The following is a 26,027-nucleotide window of genomic DNA, read 5'->3' as shown; positions in this document are numbered from 1 at the left end:
CGAGGCTCGCGGAGGCTGCAGGCAGCTCAGTCTGCGCCTTCCATAACTCCTCCCGTAGCCGCCTGTCGCGGCCCATGGGTCCGCCAGCCGCCTCGGTCCCGCGGGAGCAGCTGTTTCTGATCAGGCGCGCTGTGGGCAGCCCCTCCCGGGGTCCCTTGCGGCTGCGTCCCGGGGGCCTCCGGGGGCCTCGGAGCAAGATGGCGGCAGTGGGGTCCGTGAGGCGCGGGCGGCGGCGACCGCGGCGCTAGTGAGGGGCCCGGGGGCCCGGGTGGCTCCGGGCCGGGGCCCCGGCGCGGGACGGACCATGCTACGCTCCACTGGCTTCTTCCGGGCCATCGACTGCCCCTATTGGGCTGGGGCGCCTGGGGGGCCCTGCCGGCGGCCGTACTGCCACTTCCGGCACCGCGGGGCCCAGGTCCCAGGAGCGCCCGGCGGCGGTGGAGCGGCGTCCCCGGCAGCAGGTAATGCCCGCCTGCCTTGGGCTTGGCTTCCCGGCTCGGGTCTGGACTCTACCGCCAGGCCCCACCCGAGACCCCCGTTCCCGGTCCAGCTCTCTCCCCACACGCTCGCGGGCGGCCGTTCCCCCAGCCGGAACCAGGACGACCCACCGGGACCCCGTGCAAGTCGCTGGGCCTCTTTAAGCCTCGGTTCTCACGAGTGTGAAATGTAAACAATGGCTTGTCTGGGCTGTCGCGAGGGCGGAGTGAGACAGCGCAGGCGGAGCGCCGGGCGCCGGGCCGCGCGCACAGAGGGGTTGAGAAAGGAGCGCGGCCACCCCTAGCCAGGCCCAGGAGTCCTCTTGCGCTTTTCCGCGCCCACGCTCCTCGGGAGGGAAACCGTTGCCGCCGCTCCCCCAACCTTGTGTGCGAGTGGCAGCCGTTGTTTATTTCCGTGACACTTTACCTGACCACGCCTCTCGTCGCTGTCACCACTGTCTCCAGTAGTGGAGTCAAGAGGGTCTGAGGAGCACCTACTATGTGTCGAGCTGTGTGTCCAGCACGACTGGAAGGGGAGTACGTCAAACCCAGTTGACTGGGACAGGGGTGAGGTGAGGTCGCCTTCCAGGGAATGCCCTGCTTTACTGGACTGCACGTCGAATAATCATGGTGACTATCAATGTCACGGCCGCTTTTCTTGTAGCAGATGTGGGATTTGAGCTGAAAATTTAAGAATCTTGAAGATTTGAATTGGAGCTAGAGAGGGACATCACAAGGAAAGGCTTAGAAGGAGGATTATCCAGACCCCTCCTTCCCCCTGTGACCTTTGTCCCTCAGGAGTGTCTCTCCCCTCCCATGAGGCCCTGATTTTTTACATCCTGGATATCTTTATTTGGCATCAGTTTCAAGCATTCTCTGTCATTTTTCTCATAACACCATGATTGTTATTGTTTCTGTTTTTCATTCAAAAGAGGAACACCTTTGCTAGGATTAGATTGTAGACCTGTTTTCCCATTTTTGCCAGAGAAAAGGGTAGGATTTTCTTAAATTTCCTCCCATAAATTTGCTCAGAACGCCTGTACCTGTGGCCAGCTGTTTGCAGCTGGCCAGATGCAGGCATTCCTTTCCCAGCTCCTCACCTGGCACCCAGCATCTTTGCCATGATTGTGCCTGATGTGGGTGATTCAGAACTTCGTAAGATGCCGGCTTTGCACTCTGAAACCCACCACTGAGAAGGAAAGACAGATTTGCCCACAGATACCTCAGCAGGAGGTCGTGATGCCCTGGGAGCATGCAGCTGGCTGCGGGGGATGGGGTGCTGGGGAGTTGGTGGAGAAGACAGCGAGTGGGAGACAGTGACACCCAAGTCATGTTGTGCATTTTTACACTGTTAGAGTGCAGTTTCTTGCCTTTATATATTTTTTGGCATCGTACGTGTCAATCCGCAAAGAGGCTCCTGACTTCAGTTTCTTCACTACTCAGACTACTTGAGGATAGGACCACTCCCTCATGCCACTGACGTCCTGACTGCTCAGAGTCTGTGCGTGGCCATCCAGCTGCCAGAACTCAGGAGCACTGATTTCTCCTTACTGCACTCCTCCCCTGCCCAGTCAGTCTTTTGATGTCTTTCTGTGTCACACTTGGTCAGTTAGTTTCCCAAAGGATCGCATTTGAGGGTCCATTTGATGATGTCCTGTCAGCCCCACTTTACCACGGGGAAAATGCAGCTGCCTACCTGTTACCTGGTATGTCTGCATTTTGCTTTTGTTGCTGAGAATAAGTAGTCCTTTTCCCATCTCTAGGGGGGTCGAGGGGTGGGGCCTTTTGTTACCTTCTAGTAGAAGGCTGTGTTCCCCTGCAGAAAGGCAGGAACAAATTCCAGCTCAACCTTTCTTGTGCGGCTTCTCTGACCCTCTGTTTCCTCTTCTGTGACATGCCTACCCTGTCTCGATTTTGACAAGTCCAATATCTTGTCAGATTTGAAGAGGCGGAAATGATCTAGGCTTTGCTGTGTTCTCTTGGGCTCTGTGGAAGGACAGAGGAGCCCTTCTTGCTGCCTTTATTTTTATCTATCAGGTGTCAGTTCATTCCGATTTCGGTTTTTTTGTTTTGTTTGTTTGTTTGTTTGTTTGTTTTCTTGAGACAGGGTCTTGCTTTGTCACCCAGGCTGGAGTGCAGTGGTGCAATCATAGCTCACTGCAGCCTCGAACTCCTGGGCTCAAACGATCCTCTTGCTTCAGCCTCCCAAGTAGCTGGAACTACAGGCATGCGCCACCACGCCCAGCTCTGGTTTCTGAACCCCTGCTCTTTGCCAAGCACCTGTGTGACCTCATTTGTGTCTGTAGCAGGCAATGAAGAAACATGTTCATTTGGCCCCTTGAGGGTATTCCAGGGTGGACAGGGTCGGGGCCCAGGTCCCCTACCACTGCCCCTGGTGTCTTGAGGAGTCTGCACCCCACCAAGAGGTAGGATGTTGTCTTACAGGGTAGGTTATGGGAGAGCCCATGGCACTTCACAGGTGAAGTGGGTTCTGTCCCAGGCCTCCAGAGAGCCCAGGCTGTCCCTGCCCTGGCAGAATTGCTCCCACAATGATAGTTTTCTGCATGAGTGAGGCCAAGGGAGAGAGGAACAGCGTTGAGAATACAATGATGTCAGGGTGCCTGGTGGATTGTCCCACTCTCAGTTGGCACTGTGGCCCCGAGGGAGCCTCCAGTGGGAGACTGATGGGCCTTGCGAAGGTGCTGGGGCCTCATGGTGGGATGGTGGATGTAAGGACCCCACAGCCTTCCTCAGCACCTGGCAACCATATGAAATTATTCTGTGGCGGGGCTGTTGACAGCATCTTAGCAGGGGACCCAGTGGCTCTAAGCAGTGGCATTCAGGGTGAGGGATCCTTAGGATGGAGGTTTGGGTCAGGTGTGCTGTGGTGGAACTTTCTGGAGTGCATCTCAGGAGATGTGTGAAGTACTGCGCTTTCTAGAAGGAGTCAGACGTTGTGAATCCAGGAGAGGAGGGAGGCATTCCCAGTGAGGGATTAGGTTGGGTGAAGGCAGGCGACCCAGGTACAGAAGCCAGATGTGCACGGTGGGGCAGAGGCACCAAGGGCGGGTGGGGCCGGGTTTGCCTCAGGTAGTTTTTATGCTGTGGTCAGGGGTGGCAAGATGCTGGGTAGACACCGCCTGCAGGCAGGCTTCGTGCTCCCCATGCCTATGGGGCCCTCTGGCCTCTGGCAGGTGGCCTCCTGAGCCTTTCATCAGAGCCAGGACTGGGCAGGGGTCCTCTTCCTTCTGGCCTGTCAGCTGCAGCCCGCATGTGCAGCTCCCAGTTACCACAGCACTTGCTCCCGCGGGCCCTCTGACCCTGGGACAATGGTGGGAATGATTATCCCCGTTTTACAGATGAGGAAACCGAGGCCCAGAGAGGGGAAGCCACTCACCTTTGTACGCATGCCTGGTAAGTGGGGGAGTGGGTCGGAGGCGGGTGGTTAGGCCCAGGCCTTGCCACCTCCACCGGCTCCTGTAATTGCTGGGTGCCCAGCGCGGCCCAGGCTCTGTGCTCTGCCAGGAGGAGGGAACTTGAGCCCAGAAACCTTCTGAGATGTGGCCTGGGGCAGCCCTTCCCCCTACTGGGCCTGGCCCGCAGAGCTCCAGGCAGGCCTTGCCTATTTGGAATCCTGATGCAGTCTCCAGGGAAGCCAGACATATGGGGAGAGGGAGGCCCCTGACCAGCACTTCTCTGCAGCGGGTGGGTTTCATTTTATTTCCTCTGTGAACTGACTTGGGACCAAGAGGGCCTCTGTCTGCTGTAGGGCTGCTTCCTTTTGGGGGCTGGGTGCGGGTTCACAGTGGGTGGCAGGGGCCAAGGGCGACATCTTCAGAGACCTGACAAAAGCCGCTCTCCTTGGTGTGACCCTTGCTCACCGAAGTGGACTGCTAGTATCCCCATTCCAGGGAGATAGCCCAGCAGAGAGCGCTCTAGAGTGTGTCTCTAGGGGCAGAGGCCTGGCTGGGGTGTAGGAATGCCTCGAGCTGCTCTACCCGCCAGCCTGCAACTGCTTCTCCCGCAAGCTGGGAAGTGTTGCCGGAGGGGTGTAGGCTGTAGCTGTGTGGGACCAGGGCCTGTGGGGTGAGGTCATCCTGTGTGGCTTCTCCCACCCTGGTGGTGACAGCCACAAATGTTGCTAGGACCACTTCACTTTGTTTTTCAGCCCTTTCTGGGGGACCGGAGAGTTCAGGCGCGGCTCCTGTTCCTGGGAGCCAGACTCCCCCAAGCTGGGGGGATTGAAGCTTTGCCCACATCCCCCACCATAGAGTGGTTGGTTCTCTTGTTCTGTTGTTCAGATGTCATCAGGACTGAATTCACGCTCCTGTCACGAAGATGGATCTCGGTGGGTCACAATGTGGTATCTGTGGACGGATGCCTGCACTGTTGCCTGTGTTCTCCCAGCACCTTATTTTTGTTCTGGGCTAGGAGTGATATTCCTCTTGGAAATGTTGGGGAATACAGAAGGGTCAAAAAAGAATTGCTTTTTAAATCACCGGGAGCCTGCATCTAGCAGCTTGCTGCGTCTCCTCCCAGACCTAAAAGGCAACAGGCTTTACGATTGGTGTCCTCTTACAACGGTTGGATCAAGCCAGACAGGTCACATTGGGGTCTGTGGTTTTCCGAGGTTTCTCCCCAGGTTCTGAGGTCCCCACCTGGTGGCCTTTCTCCATGGCCAGGGAGCTGTGAAAACCTGGCTTCTCCGGATCTGGCCCTGGAGTCAGAACCTCTGGGCCTGGGCCATTAAATCAAGATAAAAGGAACGCGTCGGTGCTTAAAGCTGTTGTGGTATTTTAGGATTCTTTGCCTAGTGTCCGTCAGTACAGCAGTGATCTCAACCTGTGTCTGGAGATGTTTTGGTCATCAATTTGGGGGCACTGCTCAACATCCTGCAGCATCCTGGTCCCCCCCTGCCCAGAAGGTGCCAGGGAGGGTGGTGACCCAGACCAGGTGCCCCTGTCCTGGCCTGTGTCGTATTTTAGAGCGAGAAAGGCATGGGGTGCTGGCTGTCTGCCTGAGGGAGGCAGAACCTGGGGAGAGTACTGTTCTTCCTCCTTGGGCCTGGGAGGTGACAGGCGGAGTGGCGCGCCACTCAGGGGTGGGGTCCTTCGGGGTCAGGGGACACCTGTGCAAGCTGGGAGGGGCTCAGGGGACCCCTGCTGGTGCCTGCTTCGTGCCTGCCTCCCACAGCTGTTCTCCAGGGAGTGACTAGAGGTGCAGGTGCCACCGGTCTGGCCTTAGCCCCCAGGGCCAGAGCCAGCCCCAGATGAAGGTGCTGTGACTTCGCTTTCTGTTTTGCAGGGCGGCTGGGTAAGGGCTGGGCTCCACCTGCTTGGCGGGCGCCCCTTCAGCATCCCTTGAACAGTGGTCACAGTGTCCGAGGGTGCCACGAAGCACAGCACGTGCTGTGCCGCCCGGTGGTCTTACCAGAGCAGGACAGCGCCGGTTCCTCCCTCTCTCCCTGTCTCCACTGGCAGACCCCACCTTTGCACAGGTCCAGTGAGGAGCTGGGGGTTTTAAACTGAGTGGGCCATGCAGGGCTGTGGTTCATTCCTTATGCTGTCCGTGTGCAGTGGACTTGTTAAAGTAAGAAACTGAAAGGAGGCCAGTGCGGTGGTGGTGCCTGTAGTCCCAGCTACTTGGGAGGCTGAGGCAGGAGGATCGCTTGAGCCCTGGAGTTGGAGTCTTCAGTGAGCTGTGATAAGGCCACTGCACTCCAGTCTGGGCAACAGAGCAAGACCCTGTCTCAAAACAACACCTGGGAAGGAAATAAACGGTGTCGAAGGAGACTCCTGGGTCCCAGGGAGCCTGTCAGGGCAGACTCCTGGGGTCCCCAAGCCTCATGGAGGCGTCTCAGGTCATCTTTCCTCATCCTTTGCTAACGCATGAGTCCTTGGGGGCCCTCGTGTGGTCACTGTGCCGTTTGAGGTGGGCACTGCGTGCTGGCAGCTTTAGGGGGATCTATCGAGGGCTTCCTGTAGATGCTCAGAGGTGTTCTGCAACCAGCTTTGGGGAGAGAGCTCCTCCTGTCCTGTGACAGGCGCTGTGAGGGGCAGGCCAGGGTTTCTCAGGGCTGCTCTCCTGCTTCCTGGGCCTCGGGCTAGACACACACACTCCCTGCCTTAGTGTCCACTATAAAGCCAGGAGCTGGCCTGGTGCCCTCTGTGGGTCTTTCCAGTTAGTCTGGACTCAGTAACTATCTGTGCAACCAGGCAGAGGGGACTCGGAAGCAGCAGTGGACGGGGTGACAGCTGGGGGGTGGGCCTGGGTCCGGGAGAGAGAGCGGTTGGCACTTGGAGCATGAACGCGGCTGGTGCCCACTGCAACTGTTCAGGGGGTGGAGATGGGCATAGGGAAGAAAAGGCCACCTCTAGCCCCAGCCCTAGCCCCCCCAGTTCTTTTCCTCTGATTTATACTCTCCTGCATTTCTGCATGGTTTCAAAAGGTGGCTGACCTCTTGTGCTGTGACATACCTGTCACCCAGCCTCATGCTTTCAAGCTCTCTGTGCAGCCTGTGTGCTGTGTGTCCCCAGGGCCCTCGGGGAGCTGAGCTGGGGGTCCCAGAGCTGGCTGGGGGCCTTTCCTTTTCCTCTCTGGGTCCCGCTGTGTAGCTCCGCCTGCCCTGAAGCCCTGTCGCTGCACTGTCCAGGTACGGCACAGCCCAGCCTCAGCAGCTCATCCCCGGGAGGGGCGCTGAACCCACCACCTTGGATTTTGGGGAGGGTCTTTGATGCCACTGAGTGGTGGAGCCCAGCCCCATATTCCCGCTGGGCCTGACGCCGCACTCTCCCCTGCCCTGCCTCCTGTACTGTGTGGTCCAGGTGTCTGGGGCAGCTGTGGGGCTCTCTCCACACAGAGTATGTGCATGACCAGGTCCGTTTGCCTGGGAGCTTCCATTCCTCGTCCGTCTAGTGGGTCGTGCACCAGGGCCCTGGGCACCTAGATGTCCCAGAGCAGGGCTTGAGGATGTCCCACCATGAAGCACAGACCCCTGGAATGGACAGATGGCCCCGTGTGGGACCTTGCTGTCACTCTGTTCCTCTGGGGTGGGCTTCAAGGGACCCCACCTCCCAGGAGAGCCCCAGCAGGGCTGGCCTTGTGGACTTTGCTGCCCCTCCCTCATGCTAGGCTCCCCTGTCCTGCTCCTGTCTCCACCTGCAAGGGGGCTGCACTGAGCTCCGGGTGGTCAGGGACTGTGTCTGCCCCACAGGACCAGCGTGCTGTGGCTGCCACCAGGGCTGGGGAGCCGGTGGTCCACTCAGTCTCTGAGGGGTTGGGGCTGCCCTGTCTTCTGTCCCGGTGGGAGGGGGCCAGGGCTCAGTGTCCCCATCTGTGAAATGGGCTGGCATGGAGAGGGTGCCTTTTTTTTTTTTTTGGTGAGACATAGTCTCACTCTGTTACTTGGCTAGAGTGCTGTGGCGTCAGCCTAGCTCACAGCAACCTCAAACTCCTGGGCTCAAGCGATCCGCCTGCCTCAGTCTCCTGAGTAGCTAGGACTACAGGCATGCGCCACCATGCCCGGCTAATTTTTTTCTACATATTTTTAGTTGTCCAGTTAATTTCTTTCTATTTTTAGTAGAGATGGGATCTCGCTCTTGCTCAGGCTGGTGTCTAACTACTGAGCTCAAGCAATCCTCCTGCCTCGGCCTCCCAGAGTGCTAGGATTACAGGCATGAGCCACCTCGCCCGGCCAGACAGGGTGCTTTTGAGGATGGACTGAGGGAAGGCAGGGGGCTCAGTCAGGATCTCACAAGAGAGAACGTTCTGGATGTTCACGGAGGGTCTCTGTGCTCAGTCGTCATGTCATTATTAGTCTTTGGGTCATTCATTCCACGCATGGCTGGGGGCGCCAGGTCTTATCCTGAGGGGGACAGGCGATGGCGCAGATGGGTGGAGCAGCCTAGACAGGCACCCTTTGCTCCTTCCGGTCACTGCTGGCTGGGGCTCCCTCTCCCTCCTGGCCCTGGGCCAAGCAGGAAGTGGGGACTCCCCAAGCTGTGCCTTTGAGGGGCTTTTGCAATCACCTGAGACTTGCTGCACGTGGGCCAAACCCCTAAGGCTGCTCCGTCTGGGTCCATCCAGGTGGCTTCCCCAATGGGGGGGCCGGGGGTTGGGTGTCACTTGGTGGGCCCTTCCACCTCAGAGTCCACTTTTGGACATGCCCCCCCCCCCAGGCAGGCTCTCTTGGGGAGCCTCTCCCGTCCTGACAGGTCCCCTAGAGGACCCAGCCCAGCGGGTACAGGGTGGCCGTGGATGCCCGAGCATCGTGCACCTTCCACACCTGCCCCCCGGGCTTCAGGTAGCCTTTGTGGGGGCTCAGGGACCCCACGTGCCCATTTCTGAGCCCCTGGCAGACATGCACTTGAAGCTTCCACGCCTTTCTGGAGCGGCTAAGGCTAGGATGCTGCCTTATAGCCCAGTGGAAAACTGAGGCTGCAGGGCAGGGCCAAGCCTGGTCACTTCAGGAAAGGGAGGCGTCACTGGGGGGGTCTCGACCACGACTACCTCAGGCCCACCTAGGGTGTCTTTCACCCTTGGTGCAGCCTTCTTGGAGATGGAACAGGTTTAATTGCCCTTAAAAACAAGCAGATACTAACACAGGCTCCTGGTTAGAAAACAAGCCCCCTCCCCAGACCCTGAAAGCCTGGCCTGAGGCCTCAGGGCCTTTGCAGGGTCTGGCCCTACTCCGGGAGGTGGGCACCCTGCCTTCCAGAAGTGCTTTTGGGGGGAAATGATATCTCTCCTTTCAAAATCCCAAATGTCTGGAGGTCTGGCCTCTGCCCTGAGGAGGGCTGGAGGGTGTTTTCCCAATGGACTGGGCTGGCCCAGCAGGCTGTGTCTCTGCAGACCGTGTGTCTCAGGGCCAGGGAAGCGGTCAGGCAGGGAGCAGATTCCTGCACTGTCCACCCTCAGATCTCCCTCCAACCTGCGGCCCACGGGGTGGGCTTTTCCCCAGCCCCCACCCTCTGCCTCAGGGTGTGAGTGCAGAGGCAGCATTAGCTGCAGCCTTGGGAAGCCAGTGGCTGGGTGAGACCTGCGTCCCTAACCCGGCCTTGTCCCCCCACGCATCTCTCCAGTTCACTGGCCAGGTGGCCTTGGCCCGGCCTCTCCCCTGCACTGGGCAGCTGGGACTTCTGGGGGCTGGGGGAGGGTGGGGGTGGGGTGATCTGGGCCCCCCCAATGGGGTGGCTGTAAGGGGAGCCCTTGCCCCGCCTGCAACGTCCTCCTGACCTGCGGCTGTCCCTCCCCAGGAGAGGCCGGGAGGGCTGCACTCCCTGCCTCCCAGCCCTGTCAGAGTCTCAGCATCCTCATTCCACCTGCAGCCTGCTAAGATGACTGTCCCAGCCCGTGCTGTGTGAAGGAGAGCCACTGTCACTGTGGCTGTTGCTGTGTGCTCCCCACCTCCCCATCCCCATGCTGCAACCCCACGCAGTCCTGTGGGGTTCCCAGTGGTCCGGAGTAGAGATACAAACTTCATTTCTCCTTTCTGATATAAGTTTAGAAATGGGTACAGCATGCATGTGGTTTCAAGGTAAGAGCAAAACAGCAGGCCCACAATGGACTCCTCCCCCTGCTCCATACCCCCAGGCCTGACCACTGAACCTGCAGGGTCCCCTTCTGCACATGGCAAGAACAGGAAGGTCCATCTCGCCTCCTCGTGGAAGGGCGGCCAGCTCTGTGGCTTCCTGTCGTGTTTTTAGTCATTGCCTGGTGCTGCGTGAGTTTCCTGCAGGTGCCCTAGCTAATCGCAAACCAACTGGCATGTGGCAAATGTGTGTTAGTTAAGACAGCACACGTGTATTACCTCACAGTTCTGGGAGTCAGAGTCTGACATGGTCTCACTGGGCTGGTCCCTCCTGGGGCTCCAGGGGAGAACCCGTCTCCTGCTTTTCCCAGCGTCTAGCGGCTACCCGCCTTCCTTGGCCCGGGGCCCTTCCTTCCCCTTCAGAGGCAGCGGCGAGTCTTCCAGTCTCTTTGCTGCCGACCCTCCCGCCCCCTCGTATGAGGACACTGGGCGTGGACCTAGAGGAAGTCTCTCGTTCTGTTGCTATTCTCAAACCACACAAGAGCCTCGTACACGCCTCTCTGGCCGTACCTCTAACCATTTCTGTGCACAGATGTCTGAGCACCCTGTGGGGCAGGTCTCTAGGCCCTAGAAGGGGGGTTGCTAATGGGCCAGAGGGCTCACAGGTTTTGCAAACAGACCACACACACCTGATAGTAAGTACGGAGATAACATGCACATTCTAACCCAGAATCAAGTTGGAACAATCAGTTTAGAACGGGGTGGTGTCTTGGCGCTGGCAGATTCACAGGCAGCCGCCTGTTTGCATTTGGCTACATGGTTTCACGTCCTGTCTGGCTGCTCCTCTGTCAGCCCCTGGGTGTGTGTCTCCGCATCTCAAATCCCGCGTGGCCATTGGCATTGTGTACATTGCACGTTAGGATTGTAGTTGCTGTCCAGATGGGCCCTCTGCTCACAATCGGGACCCTTGGCTTGGTTTGCATGTGGACCCGGCTGGACCCATGTTCAAATCGCCGATTTCGTGGCATTTATGGGGACGCTTGTCAAAGATGAGAATGTACAGTGCTTATTTTCCGATACCCCCACCTCGCTGGCTTGTTTCCTGTGTAGCTATGGGATGTGGAGGTGGCCGTGCGGCATGCCGTCCTTTCTAACCCAGTTGATCTACATTTGGGTTTTTAGGGTATTTTGTTTGTTATTACAGTTTTGCTCCCAGTGCTGCAGCAGGGACGCCTGCCTCTGTGTGGGGGTGTCGGGGGGATGGGTTTTTAGAATCCTGAGTCTGAGGGTCACGACATTTGAACTGCTCGTGGTTGGTACAAATCTGCCCTCCAGAGAGCTCCATCTGTCCGTGGCCATCAGCAAGGGAGGCTTAATCCCATCCACGGGGTCGCTTTTGCCATCGAAGGTGACGCATCCATGGGCTCTCGGGTTAGAACGTGGGCATCCCCAGCACGGAGGGCTCCTCGGGCTGCTCACTGGCTGTTTTCTCCTCTTCCCTTTCAGGGCTTCGTTATGACCCCTACAATCCTGAGCTGCCCAAGCCCCCTGAACAGAGGGAGAATGGCTCCCTGGGCTGGGGGGATGAGCCGCGCTCGGATGTGCTGGAGCTGGAGCGGGTCAACCAGGCCATCGAGGCTGTGCGCAGCGAGGTGGAGCTGCTGGAGACGGCCCGGGAGTACAGCTCCAGCGAGGGACCCACCCTGGTACCCGCACGGCCCCACCGCAAGCCCTGCTGAGGGCCTGGACGAGGACACCTTCCCGCTGGCCTTCGACTACAACCCCAGTGGCCGCCGCTTGTTAAACCCTGATGCTGGCTACCAGCCCACCCCGCTGGCCACCCCTGCTGAGCCAGGCAGCAAGTACTCGCTGGTGTCCCTGGAGAGGGGCCCAGGCCGAGGTGGAGGGGGTGGTGGCGCCCTGGAGTACGTGCCCAAGGCCGTGAACCAGCCCCGACGGCACAGCCGACCTGTTCCCAGTGGCAAGTACGTGGTGGACAACTCCAAGCCATCCACCGACCTGGAGTATGACCCACTCTCCAACTATTCGGCTCGGCACCTCAGCAGGGCCAGCTCCAGGGATGAGAGGGCCACCAAGCGGCCCAGGGGCTCCCGTGGCAGCGAGCCCTACACACCTGCCCTCAAGAAGCCCTGTGACCCTTTTGGTGGCTGCGATGCCAGGTTCTCCGACTCGGAAGATGATGCTACCATGGCTCCAGGTGACGGGCCTGCAACAGCCAGCCCCCCCAAAGCTGGCACTGGCCCTGAGAGCAAGGCCCCCAGGCAGCCCTCCTGCAAGGAGGGCCTGGAGGCCGAGGTGGGTGGCCTGCGGGAGACCAAGGAGACTGCTGTGCAGTGTGACGTGGGGGACCTTGGGCCACCCCTGAAGAGCCCAGGTGGGGCACCCCCAGCCAAGCCCACCTCCCCAGCCAGGGCATCACAGGATCGGGGCTGCCTCCAGGATGGAAAACCCAAGAGGAAGAAGAGCAGGATCCCAGCAGACCCTGGCCACAGGGATGGTGCCCGGAAGAAAGACAAGACCAAGGACAAAGGCCAAGGGCGGCCTGGGGAGAAGGGCCCTGTGGACAGGAAGGGTTCACAGGCTAGCAGCCCCCGGCATGAGGCAGGACGGCCGGAAGGGACCAAGAAAAAGCCATCTTCGGCCACCTCGGTGGCCAGCTCAGGGAAAGGGAAGCCCGACCGGCCAGGGCAGTGGCCCAGCCCCTCCAGCGGGGACCCCCGGCCTCAGGACTCCCGGCCGGCAGCCGGCAGAGCTGACCCTGGCCCTCCCAACCAGCCACACAGGAAAGGCAGCGGGAAGGCCCCTCCTGGGAAGCTGGTGGAGCGCAAGGCCCGCTCGTTAGATGAGGGTGCCTCCCAGGACACCCCCAAGCTGAAGAAGCGGGCCCTCAGCCACGCCGACCTCTTTGGGGATGAGAGTGAAGACGAGGCTGCCGGGCCAGGGGCGCCGAGGGTCTGGGCCCCTGCCCTGCCCAGCCTCAGCTCAGACTCGGAATCGGACTCGGACTCCAGCCTGGGCTTCTCAGAGGTGCAGGGGCTGCCCAAGCGGCTCAAGGCCTCCCTGCCTCCCTCCCCCCGCCCGGTCCTCCTCCTCCTCCTCCTCCTCCTCAGGCGCTGGGGAGGGCGTGGAGGAGGAGGTAGACTACGCAGCCCTGGAGCAGGAGGTGGACTTCGACTCGGACCCCATGGAGGAGTGCCTTCGGATCTTCAACGAGTCCACCAGTGTCAAGACCGAGGACAAGGGCCGGCTGGCCCGGCAGGTGAGGCTCCGGGCATCCAGGCTGGGCTCTGGGGCAGGCTGCCGCGGCCAGGACCTGGCGCGGGGTATCCCGTCCTGGGTCCTGGACCTGTTCCCAGAGGACTCCATGTCTCTCACTGGGTGGAGACGCCGCCTTCAGTGTTGGCCCCTTAACTCGCTTAAAACTCAGGAGCCCTCGGCGGTCACCTGCCGCCCTGCACCCGTCCAGAAAGAGGACGCTGGCTCACAGCCGCCTGGCCAGGCTCCCACGGCAGCGCTCAGACTGACCCGTTCCGACTGACCGGCAAAGGGGTATCAGGCCCCCACCCACCCCCAGCCTCCCCTCCTCCGAGCCCCTCCCTGCCCCAACCCACCCAGCCTCCTCACCCCCCCTCAGGTCAGAGCTCTGGCTCTCCTGGGCCAGCCTTGACCTGGATGGTGTCCTTGTCCAGTGTCCCTACGTCAGCCACCAGAGGGAGCTCGCCTCAAAGTAACAGAGCCCTGTGGGCCAGGCCCCCACCTGAGTGGTGGGAGCACTCAACTCCCTGGCCTCCCACCAAGGGCCCTGGGCACTTGGACAGAACTCCACGAGCCTGGGAAGGGCCCAGGGCTTGGGGCTGTGGGGTGCTGGTCTGGGTGTTCTCATCTACAAGACAGGGCTGGCCCCCCACCTGGAGCGTGTCGGCCCCTTCCTGCTTCAGCTCCCCTGTCTTAGGGTCTGCAAAATTCCATCCTCCACTTGCCAGCGGGCAGTTTGAGGCCAGGGCGGAGGAGAGAGGGTGCGTGTTGGTGCTGAGGGCTGGTGAAGCACAGGGGAGACCCACTTTGAGGAAGGGACGTGTGTTATAGCCTCCCAAGGAAGAAAGCAGTGAGGAGAAGGCACACTCGGGTCTGACCACCCTGTTCCCCGGGCAGAAGAGGAGGATCTCTCACCTTTCCAGGCAAGGCAAGGAGGTAAGGGCCTGTGGGGGCTGGCGGGGGGGTGGGGGCATCCGCCCTGCCGCCTGCTGCACAAACAAGGTCCCCTTGCCCGCTCACTGGTGGAGTCATCCAGCAAACTTGTACGAGGTGATTTCAAAAAGTTCGTGGAAAAATGCACTCTAAAGATAAAAATAAAAATGTAAACTTTATTTCTCAGCATAATATCCAGACACTTTTGTATGGGATGACACCAGCCATGTGGTCCAATCCCAAAAGAACGGAGGGTCCTGGGAATTTGACCATGTCAGTGCAGTCTTTGTTACATTGTCAATCAAAGAGAAACGGGTGCCCTTTAAGGATGTTTTTAAAGGTTAGGACACAAAAAGTCAGAAGGAGCCCTGTCAGGTCTGTGTGGGGTATGCCTGATGATTGGCCATCAGAACTCTTGCAAATTGCCTTGTTTGATGAATGGAGTGGGGGGGCCCCTGAGGCTTACCAGGCATGCTCCTGCTCACACGGCTGAGTTTCCCAGTCCTCTCCCAGCGAGCCGATGGCATGTGCTCCGGCCCCCCAGAAAGTCAACAAGCGGAACGCTTGGGCATTCCCCAAATGCCAGGACCTCTGCTTCTGCTGGTCCACTTTGACTGCACTGTGGCCGCCCCTGGGTCACCGCTGCTTTGTGGCTTTGTCCTTTGTCTTCAGGGTAGTCCTGTGACAGCCAGGTTCCATCTCCTGTGACAGCACTCGGAAGAATCGCTTTGGGATCTTGGTCCCGCTTGTTTAAAATTTCCGTTGAAAGGTCTGCTGTTGTCTGCAGCTCATCTGGGCGTGGTGGTTTTGGCACCCCCTGAGTGGGATGTTTGCGCGACTTTAATCTTCCCATCAAAATTGTGCATGTTGAGCCTCTGGAGATGTCTGTGGTGTCAGCTGTTTCTGCTGTCAGTTTTTGGTCCCCTTCCATTAGGGCCCGAACAAGATTCATTTTTCTCAAAAAAACGGCTGTGGTCTCTGTCTTCCACGTGGTCTTGGTCTCATCTTTTTTTTTTTTTTTTGAGACGTGGCTTCCCTTTGTGGCCCCAGCTGGAGTGCAGTGGCGTCATTACAGCTCACTGCAACCTAAGACCCCCAGGCTCAAGCGATCCTCCTGCCTCAGCCTCCCAAAGTGCTGGGATTACAGGTGTGAGCTGCCATACCCAGCCGTGTCCTTTCTTAAAACAAGTCATCCATTTGTAAACTACTGATTTCTTTGGGGCATTGTCCCCCTAAGTTTTTGGTAAAACATCCGTGATTTCACCATTCTCCCACCCAAGCTTCACCATAAATTCAGTGTTCTTGCTTCAATTTTAGCAGAACTCACATGGCTCTGTTAGGGGTTCTTTTCAAACCAACGTCTTATTCTCCTTAGTGCTGCGGGCTAGATCCAATTCCGATGTGTTATAACAAGTTGGTATGAGTTTATTTTGGTGCAAAATAATTTTGAAACCCATGCATGGTTTTTTCATAACATGGATTTTCCACGAACTTTTTGAAGACTCCTCAGGTTCAGCACTGCTGTGTCCTGGGGGAGAAGCGGGTCCTGCCCACTTCCCGCCCTCACATTGTCCCGCCCCAGAGCCACCCTGCCCTCTAGTGCACAGCAGGCTGCCAGGCCCAGGTCGTGGCTCCGGGTGTGCTGTGTGGGCCTGGCCAAGCTGCCCAACTTCTGAGCCTTGGTTTCCCCCTGTGGTCCAGAGACAGCAGTGGTTGTAGGGCTGCTGTCAGCAACATGACTTAGCACAGGAAGAGCAGACAACCTGCCTCTGACGTTAGCAGCCAGGGGTCCTGGTTGATCCTATCACCAGACCCTGCCCTGGAGCAGGGAATTTGGAAGCTGGGTTTCGCGTATTATTTAGGTGAGATAGGATTGAAGTCCCACCCCAATCAGAGCGGGGGCCATCCCACCCACCCCATGCCTATATCAAGGCCCAGAGCTCAGCCTGAGCACTCAGAAGCCAGGAGTCAGCAGAGCGGGGCCAGACAGGCGCTCCAGGAGGGAAAGCGGCATGTCTTTGAGGGCCACAGCGCCATGCTGGTTCCCACCAGGGCATCCCAGAGCTCAGAAGGTGACAAGAGAGGCGGACCCCCCCAGCCCTCCGGGAGCCCGCACAGGGCTGCATGCTCTGGGTGTGCCAGGTATGCAAACAGGCTTGTATCATCCAGGTGGAGCCCCCGAGGAGAGGTCCAGTGGTGCCCCCCACCCGGCCCCCGACTGCCCAAGAGGTTTGCTACCTGCGGGCTCAGCAGGCGCAGAGGGAGTCGGCCACTTGGCTGCAGGCTGCCCCTAAGCTGGCTGAGAAGCCTTCCTCAGTCCACATCTCCGTGCCCGGCGAGAAGAAGAGGATCGCTCACATCCCCAACCCCCACCTGGCCACAGGTGAGTCCCAGCTGCCGGGCTGCCCTGAGCCTTCCTTGGGGTCCCTGGCATGCCTGTCTGCATGGGAGGCTGAAGAAGGCCTGGGCTGCTTTCCTCAGCTGCTTCCGACCTCTTCCAACCTCTGGGTAACCGGAGGGACTGCTCTGAGCACAGGCAGCTGGTGTGAGCTCGATGGGCAGGGCAGGGGAGGGCCAGGCCCCAGCCCAGGTGTGGCTTCTGGCTGGGAGGGTGTGAGTGAGTGTGGCCTCTGTTGGAATCTGCCAGCTGATGTGCCCTGGGGTGGGGCTGTATTTCCTGCCCTCTGAGGGCACGTCTCTGCCTTGGCCTTGTCGATCTGGAAGTCCCGCCATGCCTCAGCAGTAGGGATGGGCAGGACATGCAGTAGGGTGGTAGTCTTGTCCTCCGTGAGTCTCCATATGAGGCAGGTTACAGGTGAGAATCACCTGGGAGGCATTGACAGCACAGATGCTGGTGTGGGGCTGCAGAGGGTGTCCTGTATCTAACCAGCCCCGGGAAGGTCCTTGCTGCTGGTTCAGAGATCACCCTGGAATAGCCGGGTCAAAGCTCCCCGTTCCCTTTCCTGGCACTGGTCCTGCAGCCCTCTGGTCTCAGCCCTCTTGGCCGGGCATGGCAGTGGCTGGGTGTGGGGCTACAGCTGGAACCCAGTCCCAGCTCCTGCAGTCTCAGCTACTCAGGAGGCTGAGGCTGGAGCATCTCTTGAGCCCAGGAGTTGAAGGCTGCAGTGAGCTGTTATGATGCCACTGCACTCCAGCCTGGGCGACAGAGTGAGAGCCAATTTTAAGAAAAAGCCCTCTGGGTGATTCTGGCCCTCCCCTACGCAGAGCCACTTGACAACCAGAGATGTGGGAGAGATTTTAGCAGGGTTTTGGCAGCAGGGAAAGGAAATGACTGAATTGTGCCCAGCCCAAGACACCCCACCCTTTCCCAAGTCTGTTTGTATCTTCTGCACTTGGGGTTTATGTACAGCTGGTGGCGGGTGGCAGAGTTGTCACAGTGCAGGTGCGGGGTGCCACAACCGGGAGGAAGTCTGGCGTTCCTACACTGCCAGGGGCACTTCCAGGGGCGGGGATACTGACCTGGGCTGGGAAGATCCCATCTAGCGCTTCCTGCCTCCTTCCATGAGAGACAGGGAACCTTCCACACTATGCGAGGCTCATGTCCAGTGTGGAGGGCAGCTTGCTTCTTCCCTGGGGGGCCTGTGGGAGCCCCCCACCTGTACATAGACACGCACACCAGGGTGTAGCTGCCCCACTGGGCCAGCCCTTGGAAACAGCCCTGCAGGTCGGCCCTCCTTTCCCCAGGCCCTCCTCTCCCCAGGCGAGAGACCATTTGTTTGTGACCTCATCAAAGGAGCGGCAGAACACAGGCTGCATGGGCAGGCCGCTGGTCACAATGCACAGGCCGGGGGTGTCCCATACCCTCTGGTCCTTTGCCCAGGAGCCAGGGCCTTCCCCCCTTGGACGTCAATGCCGCGGAGCCGGGGCTGGAACATGTGGCAGAGGCCCGCCACGCTCCTTTGTACTCACCGGACTGCCCTGGCGGCAACGTTGCCTGAGCCGGGCTCTGCAGCCTGATTTTGTTCCCCCGTCTGGATGGACTTGCCCAAAAGCAGATAGAGCCTAATGTCATTCCACAGCCCGAGCCCTGCGCCCCGGCCCGTGCCCCTGCGCTCAGAGATGCACGTGCTGCTGACCCTGAACGACCGCAGCTACCTGGTGCTCCGCAGCTCAGTGATGGGCATTCTCTCTTCCTGCACTCACGCACCCTATGCCCCGCTAGCCCCCACAGGCGCCAAGAGGACCCTTGCGGCCAGCAGCAGCCAGCCTTCCCATGGCCCGGAGCACGGCAGCCAGCCGCTGAAGACGCGCACGCTCTCCGGGATGACGTCCAAGACCACCACCACCATCACCCCGAAGCGGGTTGCTCATAGCCCGTCCTTACAGGTGACCACTCCCACCCACCCCCAACGGACTACCCCCCCACCTGCCAGGCCCCGAGCCTCAGGCTCCCCCCCTCTCCGCCCTCATCCCACACAAGCACTGGCGCTGTCTCCATCTCTTCCCTCCTTGTCTTCTGTTGGTTTTTTATTTTTTCTTGTTTTGATGTTTTTACTTTTATTTTATTTTATTTTTTAGATTTTTAGATTATAAACAGCTAATTTCTTTCTATTTTTAGTAGGGACAGGGTCTCACTCTTGCTTAGGCTGGTCTTGAACTCCTGAGCTCAAATGATCCTCCCACCTCAGCCTCCCAGAGTGTTGGGATTACAGGAGTGAGCCACCCTGTCTGGCCTTGTTTTGTTTTTAATAGATTTTACTTTTTTTTTTTTTTGAGGCCACCGTGGTGTCAGCCTGGCTCAGAGCAACCTGACACTCCTGGGCTTAAGGGATCCTCCTGCCTCAGCCTCCTGAGTAGCTGGAACTACAGGGGTGCACCACCACGCCCAGCTAATTTTTGTATTTTTAGTTGTCCAGCTAATTTCTTTCTATTTTTAGTAGAGACGGGTCTTGCTCTTGCTCGGGCTGGTCTCGAACTCCTGACCTCAAATGAGCCTCCTACCTTGGGCTCCCAGAGTGCTGGGATTACAGGTGTGAGCCACCCCGCCCGGCCTGATTTTACTTTTCAGAGCCATTTTAGGTTTATAGAAAGTACAAGTTCCCACATGCCCCCCACCCCCGTGCCCTCAGTTTCCCCTGTTGTCCACATCTCGCCTTGGTGTGGCGCATGTTTTCCAGCTGGCGGACTGATATGTCACCAGCATAGACCTAAGCACCAGCTCCAGCCCTGGGTCACGGCAGGGCTTCCCCTGTGTGCCTGAGAAATGCCTCCTGTCACATGTATCCACCCGTAGAGGACCCGACAGAGCCTCACCCTCTGCTGGTTTTATATTCTTCCAGAGTTTAAAGAAACCCATTATCCCAAAAGAGTTCGGGGGCAAAGTCCCCACTGTCATCCGCCAGCGCTATCTTAACCTGTTCATCGAGGAGTGTCTGAAGTTCTGTGCCTCCAACCAGGAGGCTGTGGAGAAGGTGGGAGCCCTGGGGCCAGTCTGGTTGACGGGCTGGAGGGCTGGGGGGGCCGGCTGGCCACTGTGTCCCATGGCTGAGGGCCTGGGATGGCGACCAGACGTCTGCCTGGCCCTAGTGTCTCAGCCCCAGGGCTGCCTGTGCGAGATGCAGGTGTACCGGTCCTGGCAGCTAGCTCCAGGGAGCTCCTGGCAGCTAGCTCCTTTAGCAACCCCACTGCCAGGGCTCCAAGCACCGGTGTGTCCTCCCCAGGCGCTAAACGAGGAGAAGGTGGCCTATGACCGCAGCCCCAGCAAGAACATCTACCTGAATGTGGCTGTGAACACCCTTAAAAAGTTGCGAGGCCTGGTCCCCAGCACTCTGCCCGGGCTCAACAGTGAGTCACGGTGGGGCAGAGGGTGGGGTGGGGCACAGACAGGATCCAGCCTGTGTTTCCTGCTGGTGTGGCAGGCTCCCCCACAGGGACCCTCTGGGGCCTCTGCAGCCCTGAGCCCTGTGAGAGTCCCAGACAAAAGGCACCGCAGAAGCTGGGGGTGGGCTGGGCTCTGTGTGGGCTCCTGGTGCTCAGGCTTCTGTCCCAGATGGAGTTGGCCCGGGTACCCTCCAAGTATCCTCTTCTCGCTATTAGCCACCGTCATTTGCAAGCTGGGGGCCTCGAGAGCCAAGGGGCCACCCACTAATGGAGATGCTGGCGGCCTCTTCAAAGTGAGGCTCGGGCCCCGCATGCTGTTGTGCATTAAGCTCCAGGGAGGAAGAAAGAGTCGGGGTTAAGGCGTTTCATTACTGCCTCTTGAGGGTGCATTAAGCCATCAGCTGGTGCCCGTCCTGGCCCCCCCTGCCTCCATTAGCAGCTCACTGACGCTCGGAGGGGCCCCAAGCGGGCTTCGCAGCCCAGCCGGCCCGCCCAGCACAAAGCCCTCAAAGCAATTAGATTCCCCATCCAGTTCTCCCAGCCTTTCCCCGTTCCCCTCTGAGGGGTGAAAGCTTCACTCACAGGAAGGGCATGGGGGTCCCGCAGAGCCAGGGGAGGGGGCTGCCCTGGGTCCCCCGGCGCGGGCCTCTCGCCTTCTGGTTGAGATGTGACTCTGTGGGGCAGTGGGGAGCTGTCTCGCGGGGCTGAGTGGGCAAGGTTTGAGCCAGTCTAGTTCACCCCTCCCCGTCCTCTAGAAATCAGCAGCCGGAGGGTCGTGTCCCACGAGGTGGTGTTGGGGGGCAAGTTGGCTGCCAAGACCAGCTTCTCGCTCAGTCGCTCCAGCAGCCCCCGGGTGGAAGACCTGAAAGGTGAGGCCTGGCTTGGCTGCTGCAGGGCTGGTGCTGGGAGTACAGCATGGCCGTCTGTGGTGGGCCCTCCCTGTCCCGCGTCCCTGCCCAGTCTGCCTTCCTGCCCAGTCTGCCTTCCCACCCAGGCAGCCTAGAACCAGAGGCAGCAGTTGGCAGCCAATGCCGGCCCTTGAGGCTGTGCAGCCCCTTCCCTGCCACACATGCACTGGAGGCTGTCCCCGGGCAGCACGCTGACTGCCTTGCACGTGTGTCTGCAGGGGCCGCCCTGTACACCCGCCTGAAGGAGTACCTGCTCTCTGAGGACCAGCTCAAAGAGAACGGCTACCCCTTCCCGCACCCCGAGCGGCCAGGGGGTGCCATCATCTTCACAGCCGAGGAGAAGAAACCCAAGGATTGTGAGTGGCCTCCCCACAAGGTTGTGCTTGGGCAAAGGGCGTGTGTGCAGGGAAGGGTGTCCGGGCAGAGGGAACAGCCTGGGTGGGTGGGTGCAGGGGTCAGGCGGGGCAGGGGCTGTGGGGGCCTCTTGAGTGCTGGCCTGATGCCTCTTCCTCCCGCGTTGGTCCCCGTCCCACAGCCTCCTGCAGGATCTGCTGCCGCTGTGGCGCCGAGTACCTTGTGTCCTCCTCTGGCCGCTGTGTCCGTGACGAGGAGTGTTATTACCACTGGGGGCGGCTCCGCCGGAACCGAGGTGAGGCCCAGCTGAGCTGTCCCAGGGCCCCTACCTGTCCACGCTGCAGGGGCGTGGGAGCAGGCCGGGCTAGGCCCTGACCCATGTCTCTCTTGCAGTGGCAGGAGGCTGGGAGACCCAGTATACGTGCTGCTCGGCTGCCACCGGTGCTGTCGGCTGTCAGGTTGCAAAGGTAAGTCCCAGGGCTCTGGCGCCCTCTATGCCTTGTCTTGATAGACTTCTGCTTGCTCTTTGTTGGTCTGGCATCTTGGGACACACCAGAGTCCTAGACTCGGATGCCAACCACTTGGCTCCAGCCAGCCCTCCCCAAGTCTTCCCTGGAGGATGTGCTCCACCCAGGCCTCAAGGGCCTGCTCCCTGGGCCACTTGCTTCCCCATTCTGGGTCCTGGGAGGCCGGCCCCCATATCTTTTCGGCAAACTCCAGTCTCAGACTTCTCTGCCACCTCGGCCCCTCGAAGCCTCTCTTTTCTCATCCACAAATGGGGATGAATGAATAGGATAATCCCCCCTCAAATCTCCTGGGAGCACCGAGCTGTGCCCCCGTCATTCCGGGACTGCAGCCCCTCAGCCCATCCCCCCTCCCCAGCAACACGTGCAGGACGGCCGGAAGGAAAGCCTTGAGGGTTTCGTGAAGACCTTCCAGAAGGAACTCTCAGAAGACGCCCACCCAGGCATCTTCGCCCTGGACTGTGAGATGGTGAGTCTGCCTCTTCATCCCAGCCACCACAGTCGCCCAGGTGACGGCAGTGCTTACTGGGTGCTCATGGCCCTGGGGACTGAGGGCCCCTGCAGGGTTGTGAGGGACAGAGAGCTGGGCCCGCCAAGTTCAGTCCCCCTTGTGCTTGGGGGCAGTGAGGGCTTTGGGGAGGGGGCCCCTAAGTTCACACTCTATTCCACCCTCCCTCGAAGCCCTGAAGGCCTCTGGCCCGGTTCTATGTCTATAAGTGGGCATTGCTGCCTCTGTCCCGCTGGGCTCTGGGGACCTGAGCCCTGTCTTCAGCACATGACTTGGGCCCTTCCTGGCCTTGGATGCCAGGGCAGGGGGTCCATGCACAGGGCTGGTGGGTCTGGAGGGACTGGGTGTGTTTGAGGTGGTGTCTCAGTCTGTCCCTTCCCACCCCCAGTCTTACACAACGTATGGCCTGGAGCTGACCCGTGTGACGGTGGTAAACACAGAGTTGCAGGTGGTTTACGACACCTTTGTCAAGCCTGACAACGAGATCGTGGACTATAACACTAGGTGCGGCCCTGGGCCCCGCCCCGGGAGCTGGGTCCCCCCACCAGCCCCCCCATCTGGGCTGGGCTCTGATGGCCCCTGCTCTCCTGCGCCAGGTTTTCGGGGGTGACAGAGGCCGACCTCACGGACACAAGCATCACCCTGCGCGACGTCCAGGCCGTCCTGCTGAGCATGTTCAGCGCAGACACCATCCTCATTGGACACAGCCTGGAGAGCGACCTGCTGGCCTTGAAGGTAGCCCCTGCCCACCTGCCCTCCCACCCCGCCCAGCCCATTCCTGAATGGCTCCAGGCCCCGCGCCTCGGTGGTGGTGCTGCCCCTGGCCCTGAGGCAGCCCTAAGCAGCACCTGCTGCCCCCAGGTCATCCACAGCACCGTGGTGGACACATCTGTGCTCTTCCCCCACCGCCTGGGCCTCCCATACAAGCGCTCCCTGCGGAACCTCATGGCCGACTACCTCAGACAGATCATCCAGGACAACGGTGAGTGTGGCCCTTGGGCCAGGCAGGGCACTGACTGTGTCTGTACCTAGTGGATGGACACAGATCCAGCGCGGGGCCCTCGTCCCCTGGGCCAGGGCAGGGTAGTGACTGTGTCTGCCCCACAGTGGATGGGCACAGCTCCAGTGAGGACGCTGGCGCCTGCATGCATCTGGTGATCTGGAAGGTCCGAGAAGACGCCAAGACCAAGCGATGACTCCCACTCGCCCGCCCGCCACCTGCCCGCCTCTCCTGCTGCCCCGGCCCATCCTTAGCCCCAGGCCTCTTCCAAAACAGTGCAATAAATCTCGAGAGCTAACCCTGTCCATCGCGCCAGACATGGCAAACTGAGAGATGGGACGAGCCGGCGGCATGAGAGAACAAAAAGCCGAGACCAACCCTGGAGGCCTGACCCCTCTACGGCCCCTCTTGCCTGTCCCTCCTCTCTGCCCCCAGACCTCTGTCCCCTCCGAGACTGCTGCTCACTCGACTGGCCCCGCCCTTGCCCGCCAGCCCCTCCCAGTACCCCCAGCCAGATCCCAATCCTGTCTTCCTTATGTGGCATGGGGAGGTGGGCGGGCAGGGTGTTGTCTTGGTTTGTTTGAGACAAGCAATGTCTTTTTTTATTTTGTATTGTTATTTTTATTATTTTTAATTTAAACCTGACAACTTGCACAGTGGCCATCCCCCCCTGGGGGGCACAGGCCTGCTGCTGCCTTCCCTGCTAGGGGCTGGGGGTGAGCGTGAGCCAGATCTTGGCCCAGTGTGGGCCTGGACCTCTGGGACCCAGAGGGCTGGGTCTGCCTTTGGGCGGCTGGCTTCCAAACTGGCCACCACCCGCCCACCCAGACCTCTGGGACCTCTCAGAACCAAGCCAGGCCCCAGGGCCTGCCATCCAGATGCCCCTGGCCCTGCGACCTTAGACACTGTCTTCCCTCAGAGCCCCATCTTCTGTGGGGCTCCCATATCCCTCCTCCCCCCACCCCTGGGCAGGGACCGAATAAATGTTTGTATGGATTTTAGATTTCACTGCTGTGGTGGTGGTCTTGGTGTCAGGCGAGACGTACCCTGTGGAGGCCACTGTCCCCATGGCCAGGACCCACTCTTCCCTGCCAATGTGGGGAAACAAATGGAACCTTGTTCACCTTCACAAAACCAGCTTGAAGTCCTGGGTGGCTGCACCTCCGCAGCCTGTCAGCTTCCAGCCCCTCTCTGAGGGACAGTGGGTGGTGTCCCCTGCACAGGGTGTGAGGCATGCTGGGCTGGGCCCTGGGATTGGAGTTAGCCTCTTTCTCAGCGGGGATAGGGGTGCCCAGGGACAGTCCAGGGGGCTTAAGGAGACCAGGAGGGCAGCTTCGTGTTGCATGTCTCAGGGAAGGGATGGGGACCCCAGCCCACCATGAGCTGCCTGTCACCCTGCCAGCAAAAGCCATAAAGCTTGCAGTGCATGCACAGCCCCAATCCACCTCAGCTGAATTGGCCCTGTTTGTGAATTGTTCTGGCTTGGTGGGAGGAGGCTCAGGGGTGTTCAGGCCTTCAATTTCCATTTAAAGTATAAACGCTGGCTGGTGTGGTGGTGGGCACCTGTGGTCCCAGTTGCTCAGAAGCTGAAACAGGAGGATCACTTGAGCCCAGGAGTTAGAGGCTGCAATGAGCTATGATGATGCCACTGCACTCCAGCCCAGGTGACAGAGTGAGACCCTGTCTCAAAGGAAGAAAGAAGGAAAAAGGAAAGAAAGGAAAAAGAAAAAAAGCCAAGCTGAAGAGCTTCATGGAACAGAGATGCTGAGGGACCCTCAGCCCCAGCACCTGGGGGCCCAAGTCTGACTCTTGAGCACAGATTTCTGGAGGGGAGAAAGTCCTCTGGGAAGTCCATGCCCCGAGCCCAGCCTGGCTGGGTGGGTGCCACTCTGGACAGGACCCCGTGGGCTTCCCCCTGGTCTTGGGATGGGCTCAAAGGCTGTAACTGCAGCCCAGCGCCCAGGACTGCACCTGCACCTTAGCAGGTGCTCGTTTAACGTCTATGGGATGGATGAGCGACAGATCCAGGTGCATGGACCACACACACACCCCTCCTACCTGCGATTACCTGTGTGTCCTTCCTCCCTGGCCCCACGCTGCCCCACCGACCTCCGCTCCAGCGAGTCTGCGAGGCCTTCCTGGCCTGACCAAAACCTTCCCACGCCCTGCTTTACAAGACCCCCGAAGCTCGCCCCCCTAGCTCCACCCCAACCCTTCCCTGACAGCCGTGGCTCCCTGCAGGCGCCAGCCCTGCCCTGCCACTCCACAGACCCCTCCCAGGCCCCGCCCCCAGGTCCCCACCCCCAGGTCCCCACCCTGACCGCGCTCAGGAAGGCCCCGCCCGGCCACACCTACCGTGGCCCCGCCCCAGAGGCTCGGACCACTCCTATCCGGGCCCCGCCCCCGAGTTCCCATCATACTTGGGCCCGTTCCCCGAAGTTCCTCTAGGCCCTGGCTTCTACCTTGGCCCCGCCCCACATCCAGCCCCGCCCCTCCGTCTACCTAGGCCACGCCCCCAACCCGACCCCTCCCCTCCGTCTGCCGAGACCCCGCCCACCACGCTGGGGGCCGCCCCTACCTTGGCCCCACCCCGAGGGTCCGCCCCCACCTCTCGTGTTCTGCAAGGCTCCTCTGGCCCCCGTCTTGTACCTTGACCCCGCCCCCAAGTCCCGCCCCCT

At 59.8% G+C, this 26,027-nt stretch overlaps 1 protein-coding gene across 1 annotated transcript; it reads left to right on the top strand.

Annotated features, from left to right (window-relative positions):
- The first annotated feature begins 203 nt into the window (after positions 1–203).
- Positions 204–24,357, top strand: REXO1 (RNA exonuclease 1 homolog). The gene is given in 18 exon segments (XM_045543666.1): positions 204–461; positions 11,512–11,714; positions 11,716–13,107; positions 13,109–13,285; positions 14,113–14,217; positions 16,384–16,597; positions 18,398–18,561; positions 19,515–19,646; positions 19,896–20,019; positions 20,811–20,924; positions 21,182–21,319; positions 21,499–21,612; positions 21,711–21,784; positions 22,200–22,310; positions 22,738–22,853; positions 22,946–23,084; positions 23,211–23,331; positions 23,457–24,357. Coding segments are annotated over 18 exon segments (3,684 nt in total). The 5' UTR covers positions 204–304; the 3' UTR covers positions 23,546–24,357.
- The last annotated feature ends 1,670 nt before the right edge of the window (positions 24,358–26,027 follow it).

Source organism: Lemur catta, chromosome 1, assembly GCF_020740605.2.
Source record: "Lemur catta isolate mLemCat1 chromosome 1, mLemCat1.pri, whole genome shotgun sequence".
Lineage (NCBI taxonomy): Eukaryota > Metazoa > Chordata > Mammalia > Primates > Lemuridae > Lemur > Lemur catta.
The sequence above is the reverse complement of the archived record's forward strand: the minus strand, read 5'-3'. Positions and strand labels throughout refer to the sequence as shown.